The sequence below is a fragment of the Triticum urartu genome, chromosome 7, assembly GCF_003073215.2.
Source record: "Triticum urartu cultivar G1812 chromosome 7, Tu2.1, whole genome shotgun sequence".
NCBI classification, from domain to species: domain Eukaryota; kingdom Viridiplantae; phylum Streptophyta; class Magnoliopsida; order Poales; family Poaceae; genus Triticum; species Triticum urartu.
The window spans coordinates 238,183,861-238,196,282 of NC_053028.1; the positions used below are offsets into that span (position 1 = coordinate 238,183,861).

The window sequence follows — 12,422 nt, forward strand, 5'->3', positions numbered from 1 at the left end:
TTAGGTTGTGTAATGCATATTTTTGCAAGAGCTTTGTTGAAAATTTTAATAAAAATGATTGTGTGCATCTTTTGATGAAGAGGCCCGGAGTTTCAACTTCCTTTTCTAAAAAAATGAACATTTGTCATATAATCGATCCACTAATTTCTTGTTTAAATTTGTTCGTCTTCTGCTCCAGTGGAAGACTCTCGCTAAGGCCGTGGACACTGGTGCTTTTTTTTAAGATCATCTTCAAGATCCGCACATCTGTTATCGCCTTATGTCCTACAATTACTCATCCGGGGATATTTTCTTTACATGATATCCTTGGCCTGCGCGCCTCGTAAGTGTTACATAAACTTGCTTTCACGTCTGGGTTGTACTAACGTTGTTGGATCTCTGTCATGTTGGCTTTATTTATAGAATCGGGCTTTCAACTGTACCCTAAAAAAATCTCAGTGGATATACGGAGCACATGACGTTAAACACCAAGAAGATGGCGCTGCTTTCTTTTGAAAATGTTTAAGCTTATCTAATTTTTATTTTGAACAAATAAGCTTATCTAATTAGGTAGGGTAGCCCTTTTCGCAACTAGTATAATGTGGAGGTAGAGGGTGACCCCAGCCCACCATCACCGGATCACGCATTTGCCAAATTCATCCACTATCGTGGAAGCTTTAGCATTTCCCTTTCCAGTGACGATGATCCAACAGCACGTGCCGCCGCTTGTAATGTATACGAGATGCGCGCATGAGAGCACCCCACATTTGTTCACATCGTGTTTGACCCTGCGCCTTCTGACTTCTCATCTCTCTGAACCTTCTTCAGCTTATCAACTTGCACAACCCCTTCATCCAACGCAGACCAATTAATCGAGTCACATCACATGCACTGTACACTGTCCAATTAATCGCCCGCCGGCGATCCGTCGCCGTCCACCTATCGATTTGCTCTCCATTCGGTCACTTCTTTGATCATCCTTCCGGCCGCGTCCTTCTCGGCAACCATAAATACCCTACATCCATGAGTAACAGCTCGCTAAACCGATTGTAACACCAATGGCCGCGCCCTCCCTTCACACGTATCTCCTCCTCTTCTGCAACGCGATCGCGCTGCTGCTCGTGGTCGTGCCCCCGTGCGCGGGGCTCGGGCTCGACACGGTGAGGGGCTTCCTCACCAGGGAGGAGGACACCGTCGTCTTCAGCCTCATCGAGCGGGCCAAGCACCCGCTGAACCTGCCGGCCTACGACGATCGCCCGTGCTTCGGCCCCGCCGGCCGCCATGGCCGCCGCAACGGCTCCTTCGTCGAGCTCTTCGTCCGGGAGTCCGAGCAGATCCAGGCCAAGGTGTGGTAGTCCGATCGTTCGTTCTCGATGGCATCCATGCATGCATTCATGCATGATGCGATTCTCCTTCCCTCTCTTGTTCTCTTTCTTTGACTCTGCTACCTGGTAGCTGGTAGCTTTCAGTTCTTCTCTTTTCAACGCTCACTTGTCAATTGTTATGGCCCGAGGACGACCTCTGCTGTAGTTATGTCTAAGATGTTTTGACTTGAGCGTCTGAAAACTACGGTCAGACGTTACATGCTCCCGGGAAGGTGTTGACTGAACGTGATAACTAATACGCCCTCTGGTTCAAAATATAATCATATTTTATGAAAAAAAAACTGCTAATATCAATTTAACATTGTTCATGCTTGTAATATCTTGTATAATAATGGCGGTCAAACTTAAAAATGCTTGATTGACGGAAACTCTAAACCGGACCGAGTATATATATTGCAAAACCAGGCACTCCTTCCAATCAATATTATTTGTCGCAGCTTTAGTACAACTTTAATAATTCAGAGAAAGTAGTTAGTTACTTTAAGCATCAATATTACTTGTCGCGGTTTTAGTACAACTTTAGTAATTCGGAGGAAGTAGTTAGTTACTTTAAGCATCAATATTACTTGTTGCAGTTTTAGTACAACTTTAGTAATTCGGAGGAAGTAGTTAGTTACTTTAAGCATCAATATTACTTGTCTCGGTTTTAGTACAAGTTTAGTAATTCGGAGGAAGTAGTTAGTTACTTTAAGCATCAATATTATTTGTCGCAGTTTTAATACAAGTTTAGTAATTCGGAGGAAGTAGTTAGTTACTTTAAGCATCAATATTATTTGTCGCAGTTTTAGTACAACTTTAGTAATTCGGAGAAAGTAGTTGGTTACCTTAAGCAAAGAAGACAAAGCGTAAGTATATATTGCATTGGATTCGATTCACAGCAAAGCTAGACCACACTCCGGGTCTTATTTTCTAAATGAAGACACGTTACCGTTGTGCTAGTGCTACGACTGCAGTACTTAAGCAACCTCACAGGTAACAAACCTGACGAGCTGTGGAACGTTTTGTGCAGGCAGGATGGTACCAAAGCCAGCAGGAGGTCCCTTTCTTCCAATCCAGAGTGCCCTTCACGCTGGCGCCTCCATACAACTTCACCACCGTAAGCTTCCACTCCATGCATCTTCCATTGCCCAACAATGAAGAAACTCTGTCGCCGTCTTACCGTAACCTCGTGCTGACGAAATTCAATCCAGGATCTGCATCCCGGAGCGGCGTCCGTGAACGCGAACGACGCCATATGGGGCATGTATTTCAGCGAGCTGCTCCCTCTGCTGGCCAACAATGGCAGCGAGGATGGCAACTACGCTGTGACCGCCGCATCAGATCTCGCGTGCCTGCAGGTGATATGGAACGCCACATTGCATGCTTTTCTATATATACCCCAAATGCGCGTGGTGATATTGTGTTTGTCATCCTTCTCGCAGGCGCTCTCGAGGAGGATCAACTACGGGAGGTACGTGGCAGAAGTGAAGTTCAGAGGAGACCAGCAAAGATACACAGATTTGATTCGTTCAAAGGTACATGCTTCATCGATCATTTCATCTCATCGCCCAACAGTGAAACCAGTGTTGAAATGATCATGTAGTATAACTGATCTTTTTAAGATGATCATAAATGGTCACCAGAATGCATGGTCTATGTAATAAGCAAAGTAAAATCTCTCGATTTTTATGCAGGACAAGGATGCTCTGATGAAACTGCTGACATCTGAAGCCCAAGAGGATGTGGTGAAGAGGAGGGTGGAGAAGAAGGCCATGGTGTTCGGCCAAGATGTGACCTTGGACGGACCAACTGAAACTGGTGACGACGCCAGCAGCCAATCCAGTTTCAAAGTCGCCCCTTCGGTGGTTTACGAGTTGTATGACCGATGGGTGATCCCCTTGACAAAACAAGTGGAGGTCGAGTACCTTCTCCATCGTCTCGATTGAGCCGAGCCGAGACTCTTATCTTAGCAAAGCTAACCTAATTTGTTCACAATTGTACACACTTTGTATTGTCAGTACATAATTATCATGTGAAGGGAGACAAACACAATAAGAAACATGCATATTTGTGAAGCTCGCGATCTGTTCAGAATGTTCCAACAGAGTGGATTGATGACAGTTAAAGCTAGCAAAACAATGGGCAAAATATGCTTTGCATCTCTCATGTGCAAAGTACCAAATGGCTCCATATGAGCTTCTCTCGGCACAAACAGCTAACCGTTGCCAAGTTCTAGAATTGAGTCTACCAAGCCCAGGCCAACCGCTCTCATATAAGTTAGCCCCAAAATAGAAGAGATCCTACTCAGGTTTATGAGTTATATGCTTACTTATGTTTAGGCATCTCGATTGCATGCCCTGAGAACTCAGGCTTGCAAGTTTGATTGGTGCCTTCTTCCTCGGAGGTGACTCTCGAAATCAGATCGAGACAGGCAGTTAGCATTGCAGATGTTGCACATCCATCTTGACACTTCAGTTCCCTTGCCATCTCCCTACAGAGCTTCTATGTTCTCTTGGTGCCTTCTTCCTCGGAGGTGACTCTTGAGGTCAGATTGAGATGTGCAGTTAGCATTGCAGATGTCGCACATCCATCTTGACGCTTCAGTTCCCTTGTCATCAGCTTCTATGTTCTCTTGGTGCCTTCTGCCTCGGAGGTGACTCTCGAAGTCAGATTGAGATGTGCAATTAGCATTGCAAATGTCGCACATCCATCTTGACAGTTCAGGATCCTTGCCATCTCTTTGCTGAGCTTCTATGTTCTCTTGGTGCCTTCTGCCTCAGAGGTGACTCTCGAAATCAGATTGAGATGTGCAATTAGCATTGCAAATGTCGCACATCCATCTTGACACTTCAGGGTCCTTGTCACCTCCTTGCAGAGCCTCTATGTTCTCTTGGTGCCTTCTGCCTCGGAAGTGACTCTCGAAATCAGATTGAGATGTGCAGTTAGCATTGCAAATGTAGCACATCCATCTTGACACTTCAGGGTCCTTGCCATCTCCTTCCAGAGCTTCTATCTTCTCTTGGTGCCTTCTGCCTCGGAGGTGACTCTCGAAATCAGATTGAGATGTGCAATTAGCATTGCAAATGTCGCACATCCATCCTGACACTTCAGGGTCCTTGCCATCTCCTTGCAGAGCTTCTATGTTCTCTTGGTGCCTTCTGCCTCGGAGGTGACTCTCAAGGTCAGATTGAGATGTGCAGTTAGCATTGCAGATGCTGCACATCCATCTTGACACTTCAGGGTCCTTGCCATCTCCTTGCAGAGCTTCTATGTTCTGTTGGTGCCTTCTGCCTCGGAGGTGATTCTTGAGGTCAGACTGAGATGTACAGTTAGCATCGCAGATGCTGCAAAACCATGTTGGCATTGGTTTCAGGTTTTTGTCTGCAAGCTGGGGCACTTCTTTTTCATGTAGCCTCGCTTCAGCTCCCTTGCCTTCTCCCTGCAGAGCTTCTATGTTCTCTTGGTGCCTTCTGCCTCTTAAGTGATTCTGTAAATCTGTTTCACGATAGCATTTTGCGTCGCAGATGCTGCAAATCAACGATGGAGTTTCTGCAGTCCGTTTCCTCTTCATCCCAGAGAGTGCATTTTTGTGCTGCTTAGCCTGCTCAAGAGAGTTCTTATTAGCATAAAATGGCATGGCTAATCCCATTTCCTTCTTCAACATACAGATCGTATCAACTGAATACAAAGATATTACGACCTTTACTAGACATATATGATGTACAAATTTCCATACCATGAAAGATCTGCATAGAGTGAAATTCCCCTGATGTAACTAAAAGGGCCATATTCTATTTAGAATGCACTTTATCTTGTTCTATTCTCTATCATTCAACTTATGGTGTCAAGAAATTGGCACCATATGCAACTGGCAGATATATGTGGCTTTGTTTTACAGTTGAGCGTTTAAGCATTACTTGTTTGTAATCATAGTATTTAGAGAAGAGCATCTACAAGCCCCACGGTGTGTATTTTATCCATAATCTATACATTGAGGAGGCCCACTTTACCTATAAGCAGCTATTCACTTAACATATAAAAATGTCAAAGTGACATCATACGTAAATTATGTTGCTTGTTTTCAGAGCAAAGCACATCCTAAAAATTTCAATCGCACTAATTGTAGAGCACTGTCACAAGATAAAGATTAGTGAGAAAAGTATTTAGATTAGATAATTGAAAATGATATAGGAGAAGTAAACTATTAAAATTTTAACTATTAATATCTTTCAAGATATTCAGATTGCATAATTGAAAATAAAATCTGTGAATTTGTCTTGAAAAATACTTTCACACTGCATGGTTTTCTTGGAGCTATAAATATATTGTAGTGGAAAATGGTGGTTACAAATTGAGTTTTGTAGACTATGTCAATGTCCACAAGGAGCTTCTAGGGAATCAAATGGGATAGAAAGTATCAAGCATAACAACCATTTAAGGCCTAGGATCTACAAACCATTGTAGCCTAGTAAGAACAAGGGTCACTTTTATTTGGAAACTGCATTGTTTACCATGTATTTGTAAGAAATGACGGGTTTAAACAGATTTGTAAGTATGATCACACTAGACCACATTTCACAACGGAAAATCCTACAAACTGCAGGTCAAGCCATATTCAAATAATTATTTTGACTGTACAATATGGTGCAATGTGATGTTTTAAAAAAACCTGGCTCAACCTGTCGTCCGTAACAAATATACAGTCCAAAATAGAATCTATTCATTTTCAGATGAAAGGCATAGTTATCACTTGTATTGAAAGTCATAAGTCAGTATATTGACCATCAAACAAATACAGAGGCTAGTTTCTCACAAAGGTTAATATTGGACAAACCAAAGGGCAAATGCCCCATAATACAGATTTACAGTCAATCTACTGAATTTTATCACATGAAAGATGCATAGAACAAATTAATTGATGCTTAGCGCCGATCCGGTAGTTAGTCACAAATTCAGTAGTTCTACAAGCTGAATGCATAATGCCATAGTAAACTGGATTCAGTAAAGAGAAAAGTTACAAAATCTTAGCTGAGACATAGTTTACTCCAAAAACACACCTAATATCTGGGATGAACTAGAGCCTAGCTTTTACTTAATGTGTAATAAATATGACTTAGGAACAGAACAAACTTTTAGTGATTTAGCGAGTAGATGGGGATTAAAAAAATCTTGAAAGATGGCAGCATCCCGGCTATTTAGAACATACGATGAATCAACTGTCAAGGTGAACAAAATTGAAGATATAAAGGATAAGCAGCCGCTCACCCCAACGATCGGTGCATCCTCCTCGTTCGCCGGCCTGCACCGTGGAGGTCGATCCCATTCCACGGTCCGATCTTTGATGGGCCGCCTCGCAATCGACACGGGTACATCCAGTGGCTCATCATGAGGCAAAGGGGATGTGCCATGGTGGGGCATTGTGATCTGCCGGAACCTGGCATCAACATCACTGTTCAAGAGTTCGCGCTGGAACTCAGCCTCCAGCTCCTGCTGCTTGGCCAGTTCGTCCACGATGATTCGCTGGCGGATTTTCTCGTGCAAGAGTTCCCGGTGGAGCTCTTGTATCGTCATCTGCTCTGCATCCCCAACGCAACCGCTGTTAATTTCTAAAATGTGCTGGAAATTTCAACTAATGTCGCACAATCATTAAATCCCTAGCCTGCCACGCATTATCAATTCCTCGAATGGACCAAAACAGGTGCCTTTTTTCTGTCATGTTCTTGAATCTTGATCTAATAGGTGTGCAAGACATAGGGGAAAAATCACAAGTATTCAGATCCTAGAGACAGGGAGCAGTTCTTGCGTCTCTTAAAAAGAGAGAATAAATGCAGGCGATACTGGTACCTAACAAAACAGGTTAAAATCCCCTATTTTCTCAGAACAATGACAACTTCTACTGATTCCAAGCTCCAACCGCACAACTGAAGAACAAGAGCTAGTTCCGAATTTCCGTTACCATCAGCGGAAGGGGTGGGAATGCCGTAGATGTCGCCGGCGTCGGCCCGATGAGCGGCTCGGCGAGCGAGTTCCATGGCTGGGGCAAGGGTTTGGTAGAAGAGTGGTTTCTCTCTCCGCATCACGCATCCGCACGCCGGCCTCCACTTCCTGGCTTTGTCGCGTTGGTCCCCGTGCGTGCGTTTGGTTCCTCCGAGACTACCCTTTGGTTTCCCAATCCCAAACATCCGGTGCGTGGGTTTTAATTAAGACTTCCAAAGAGGATGGGGCGTCGACTTTCAAAGAGGATGGGGCGTCAACTCATTGACTGGGCGGCTGAGATTGCTGCCAACCCATCCGAGTTTGAGTCCCGACACGGACACGCGGTGTTCATGGAGTTTCTTCTATAAAGAAAAGCCAACGAGGGTTTAGTCATTGGTTGGTCTTATATTTTAATTAAGACTTTCAAATGATCCATCTAAATTCGGAAATGCTAATGGCCGAACATTCGCTGAGAAGGCAGTTCCAGCGAACGCCCCACAGTCATTGGATCCTGATCACGTGGATGGCAAAAACAAACAAATAAATCACTGGCAACCTTTCCTATATATGGAAAATTTCATGAATTCCCTCAAAAATGCATAGCAATTTTAGTTATTTCGGCATGGCAAATGAGGCGTTCATTGGCAAATTTGAAACTAGCGAACGTTCGCTAGATAAACATGTCCTCTAAATTAAATTCAGATACATCTCACAAAAAAAATACAGGTATCTCTTCTAAAAAGAATTCCATGTATCAACTCGAGGAGTTGTTGATGGATCATTACGACTTTTGAACTTGAAATTTGTATAAATAAAATAGGTCAACATTTTTAGCTAACAACTCAAACATGCTAGGTCCCATAAGTCAGACTCTCAATACATGAAGAAAATGTTGCATACTTGGCACCATTGTTGTACATGAGTCGTGTGATCGTATTTTCAAACACGTTGGGTCTCACATGGGAGTCTCTTCATGTATGAACCAAATTCTACTTATTTAATGTCGTGCGGCCGTATTTTTTAAACACGCTTGGTCTCAGGTGCCAACCTCTCAGTATGTGAAACAAATTTTATGTCTTGGCGTCATTGTTGGAGCTTGGATGTCGTGTGTATATGAGCGAGAGGGGATTTTCTAACGAGTTGAGTCCAAATGAACCAATTTTTGCATCCTTGATCTGATGGTTGGAGATCCAAATGTACACGAATGGGACTGAATTTTCAAACAAGTTGGGTCATAAATGCCAGCCTCTCAATACATGAATTGAATGTTGCATACTTGATGCTGTTGTTACATGTAGAGTGGGGTTGTATTTTCTAACAAGTTAGGTCCCGAATGTCAACTTTTCTGGCCTTATATATGCCAGTTTCGTGGTACATTAACAAGATATTGCGTACATAACGCGATCGCTATATGGCACATAAGTATCAAAAATGTTGGCTCTCAATTGCCGGCCTCACAATACAACTGCACTAATATGTCAAAACATTGAGTTGATAGATGTTGCTATCTAAACTTTTCCAGCCGTGTATGGTGTTACAACTGCTAGAACAGTGAGCGACTTGAAAAATCATTTCAAAATGTCACACACATAAAGTGGATGTATCATTCAGCCTTTTTTTAGGGAACTACGGCGGGCAAGGCCAGCCTGAACATTTTATTAATTTGTAGGTTTGACAGAGAGTATATACAAAGAAGGCGGAGAGGGGGAGAGAAAGGAAAAAACAACAGAAACTCTATGCTACATCTAGCCGGGACAACATGATCCCCCTATCAAGCAGAATTTGCTTTCAAGCAGCGTTTACACATCTACTGGACAAAAGAAAAATGTCTTGAGCTGCACGTCGAAGGACAAGTCCTATGGATTCATCCTCGCTTCTGAAGACTTTAGCATTTCTTCTTTGCCATAGACTTCAGAGAATAGCCATAATAACCGTGTTGCGAATCTTGCAAGGAGGTTGTAGCCCCGGCAATTCTTCGATGGAGGCGCAGTCGGCAGGGTTGATGTTAAGAGAGTCGACCGTCGACCAGACATCAACAGTAGTAGAGCAGTGGAGAAGCATGTGGGTCGTTGATTCAGTTGACGTGCAGAATGGGCATGAGTCAGAGTCTGTCAAGTTCCGCCGGAATCGACACTTGTTGGTGAACAGTCTCCCACGGTGCGCAAGCCAGATAAACAACCTGCAGCGGTTAGTCGCATAGTTCTTCCCCCAGATAAAATCTGCGAACAGATCCTCCGGTCTAGATGAGAAAGCAGATTCATATGCATAAGCGACGAACAGGGGCTTATCGTTGACCCTACATAATCTATCATCAGGTACGTGCGGCATTAAGTTAACAGTGGCTAGCAGGCCACGCATGGATTGAAGTTCGGAGGAAACAACGTTGGACAGACACGGCTGTAGTGAGAGACGGAGGTCCGCAACAGAGAGCACGAACACGGCAGAGGCATTAGGTTTGGTGGTGTGGGAGAAGAGGCACCGAAAGTGAACATCTAGGGTGTCAGGGCCAATCTACAGATCAAGACAAAAGGCGATAGAGATGTCGTTACCGAGTCTGACATGGGTTATCGACCGGAAGAAAGAAAGGTCGAAAGTGAGGTCTTTTCAGACGTTAGTGTGCATTCCAGAGCAGTCTCCAATATAGTGGTCTGAAGGAAATATGCCCTAGAGGCAATAATAAAGTTGTTATTTATATTTCCTTATATCATGATAAATGTGTATTATTCATGCTAGAATTGTATTAACTGGAAAGTTGATACATGTGTGGATACATAGACAAAACAGAGTGTCCCTAGTATGCCTCTACTTGACTAACTCGTTAATCAAAGATGGTTAAGTTTCCTGACCATAGACATGTGTTATCATTTAATAAACGGGATCACATCATTAGAGAATGATGTGATGGACAAGACCCATCCATTTGCTTAGCATAATGATCGTTTAGTTTTATTGCTATTGCTTTCTTCATGACATATACATATTCCTCTGACTATGAGATTATGCAACTCCCGAATACCGGAGGAACACCTTGTGTGCTATCAAACATCACAACGTAACTGGGTGATTATAAAGATGCTCTACAGGTGTCTCCGATGGTGTTTGAGTTGGCATAGATCGAGATTAGGATTTGTCACTCCGTGTATCGGAGAGGTATCTCTGGGCCCTCTCGGTAATGAACATCACTATGAGCCTTGCAAGCAATGTGACTAATGAGTTAGTTATGGGATGATGCATTACGGAACGAGTAAAGAGACTTGCCAGTAACGAGATTGAACTAGGTATGATGATACCGACGATCGAATCTCGGGCAAGTAACATACCGATGACAAAGGGAATGACGTATGTTGTTATGGGGTTTGACCGATAAAGATCTTCGTAGAATATGTAGGATCCAATATGAGCATCCAGGTTCTGCTATTGGTTATTGACCAGAGATGTGTCTCGGTCATGTCTACATAGTTCTCGAACCTGTTGGGTCCACACGCTTAACATTCGATGACGATTTGTATTATGAGTTATGTGATTTGATGACCGAAGTTTGTTCGGAGTCCCGAATGAGATCACAGACATGACGAGGAGTCTCGAAATGGTCGAGAGGTAAAGATTCATATATTGGAAGGTTGCAGTTGGACATCGGAATGGTTCCGAGTGGTTCGGGCATTTTTTCGGAGTACCGGGAGGTTACCGGACCCTCTCCCCCTGGGAGAAGTATTGGGCCTATTGGGCCTTATTGGAGGAGAGGAGAAATGCCATGTGAGAGACCCCCCTGCCCAAACGGAATTGGACTAGGGGAGGGGGCCGGCCCCCTCTTTCCTTCTCCCTCTCTCTCCCTTCCCCTTTTCCCTCTCCGGTGGAAGGAAGGAGGGGGGCTGAATCCTACTTGGACTAGGAGTCCAAGTAGGACTCCCCCCTTATGGCGTGCCCCCTTAGGCCGACCACCTCCTCCTCCCTCCCTTTATATACGGAGGTGGGGGACACCCCAAAGGCACAACAGACATCTCATAGCCGCGTGCGGTGCCTCCCTCCATAGTTTATCACCTCGGTCATATCGTCGTAGTGCTTAGGCGAAGCCCTGCGCCGGTAACTTCATCATCACCGTCGCCACGCCGCCGTGCTGACGAACTCTCCCTCGTCCTCAACTGGACCAAGAGCTCGAGGGACGTCAGCATGCTGAACGTGTGCAGAACATGGAGGTGTCGTACGTTCGGTACTTGGACCGGTTGGATCGTGAAGACATTCGACTACATCAACTGCGTTACTAAATGCTTCCGCTTTCGGTCTACGAGGGTACGTGGACACACTCTCCCCTATCATTGCTATGCATCTCCTAGATAGATCTTGCGTGATCGTAGGAATTTTTTTGAAATATTGTGTTCCCCAACATGGTCGTCCTCCCATCTGTAGGAGTTGGCAAGCCAAGTTTCCCAAGAGCCATTGCCGGGGGAGTGGATTTTGTTAAGAGATTTGGGAAGATGACAAATGTTGCGCGTACATAGGCAGGGAAAACCTAGCCCACCCTTGGACAGAGGTGCACAAACAGCGGACCAAGCGACCTTGCATTGTCCTCCATTGACATGATCGTCCCCGGCCTAGAAGAAAGCGCGACAGTGCTTATCGATCTCAAGGATGGTACCAATATGGAGGAGCATAGCGCTCATAGCGTATGTGGGAAGAGCCCAGATGATAGATTTAACCAGGACCGCCCGACCTGCCACGGAAAGAAGGTGGCCACGCCAGCCGGCCAACTGCTTGTCGACCTTAGCGATGAGAGGCTGAAAGTCCAGGAGACGGAGTTTGTGTGTAGACAAGGGAAGGCTGGGGTAATTTTGAGGGAAAGAGGTCACCGAAAATCCCAACATGTTGGCCATATGGGCGGCTGTCTGAGGTTCAACATGGATCGGTGCAAAAGTACTTTTGTCGTAGTTGATGGAGACCAGTGGCTAGAGAGAAGTCTTGAAGAATAGACTTAAGGTTTGCCAGGTGGTTCTCATCAGCCTTAATGATAATGAGGGTGTCGTCGACATACTGCAGCACGGGACAAGGAGAGTTAGGGATGATGGGATGTTCTAGAAGTCCGTGAGATGCAGCATCGATGATCATGCG

At 44.6% G+C, this 12,422-nt stretch overlaps 2 protein-coding genes across 2 annotated transcripts; one reads left to right on the plus strand and one right to left on the minus strand.

Moving 5' to 3' along the window:
- The first annotated feature begins 757 nt into the window (after window positions 1-757).
- On the plus strand, window positions 758-3,418 carry LOC125524412 (chorismate mutase 2, cytosolic-like). Its single transcript, XM_048689464.1, has 5 exons — window positions 758-1,325; window positions 2,374-2,460; window positions 2,555-2,701; window positions 2,786-2,878; window positions 3,038-3,418. The coding sequence occupies exons 1-5, from the start codon at window positions 1,038-1,040 to the stop codon at window positions 3,287-3,289; spliced, it is 867 nt and encodes a 288-aa protein (XP_048545421.1). The 5' UTR covers window positions 758-1,037; the 3' UTR covers window positions 3,290-3,418.
- A 701-nt stretch (window positions 3,419-4,119) lies between these two features.
- On the minus strand, window positions 4,120-7,517 carry LOC125518721 (zinc finger matrin-type protein 1-like). The gene is made up of 3 exons (XM_048683550.1): window positions 7,300-7,517; window positions 6,609-6,919; window positions 4,120-4,944 (listed from the first exon to the last, which is right to left on the minus strand). The coding sequence occupies exons 1-3, from the start codon at window positions 7,418-7,420 to the stop codon at window positions 4,120-4,122; spliced, it is 1,257 nt and encodes a 418-aa protein (XP_048539507.1). The 5' UTR covers window positions 7,421-7,517.
- Between the last annotated feature and the right edge of the window lie 4,905 nt (window positions 7,518-12,422).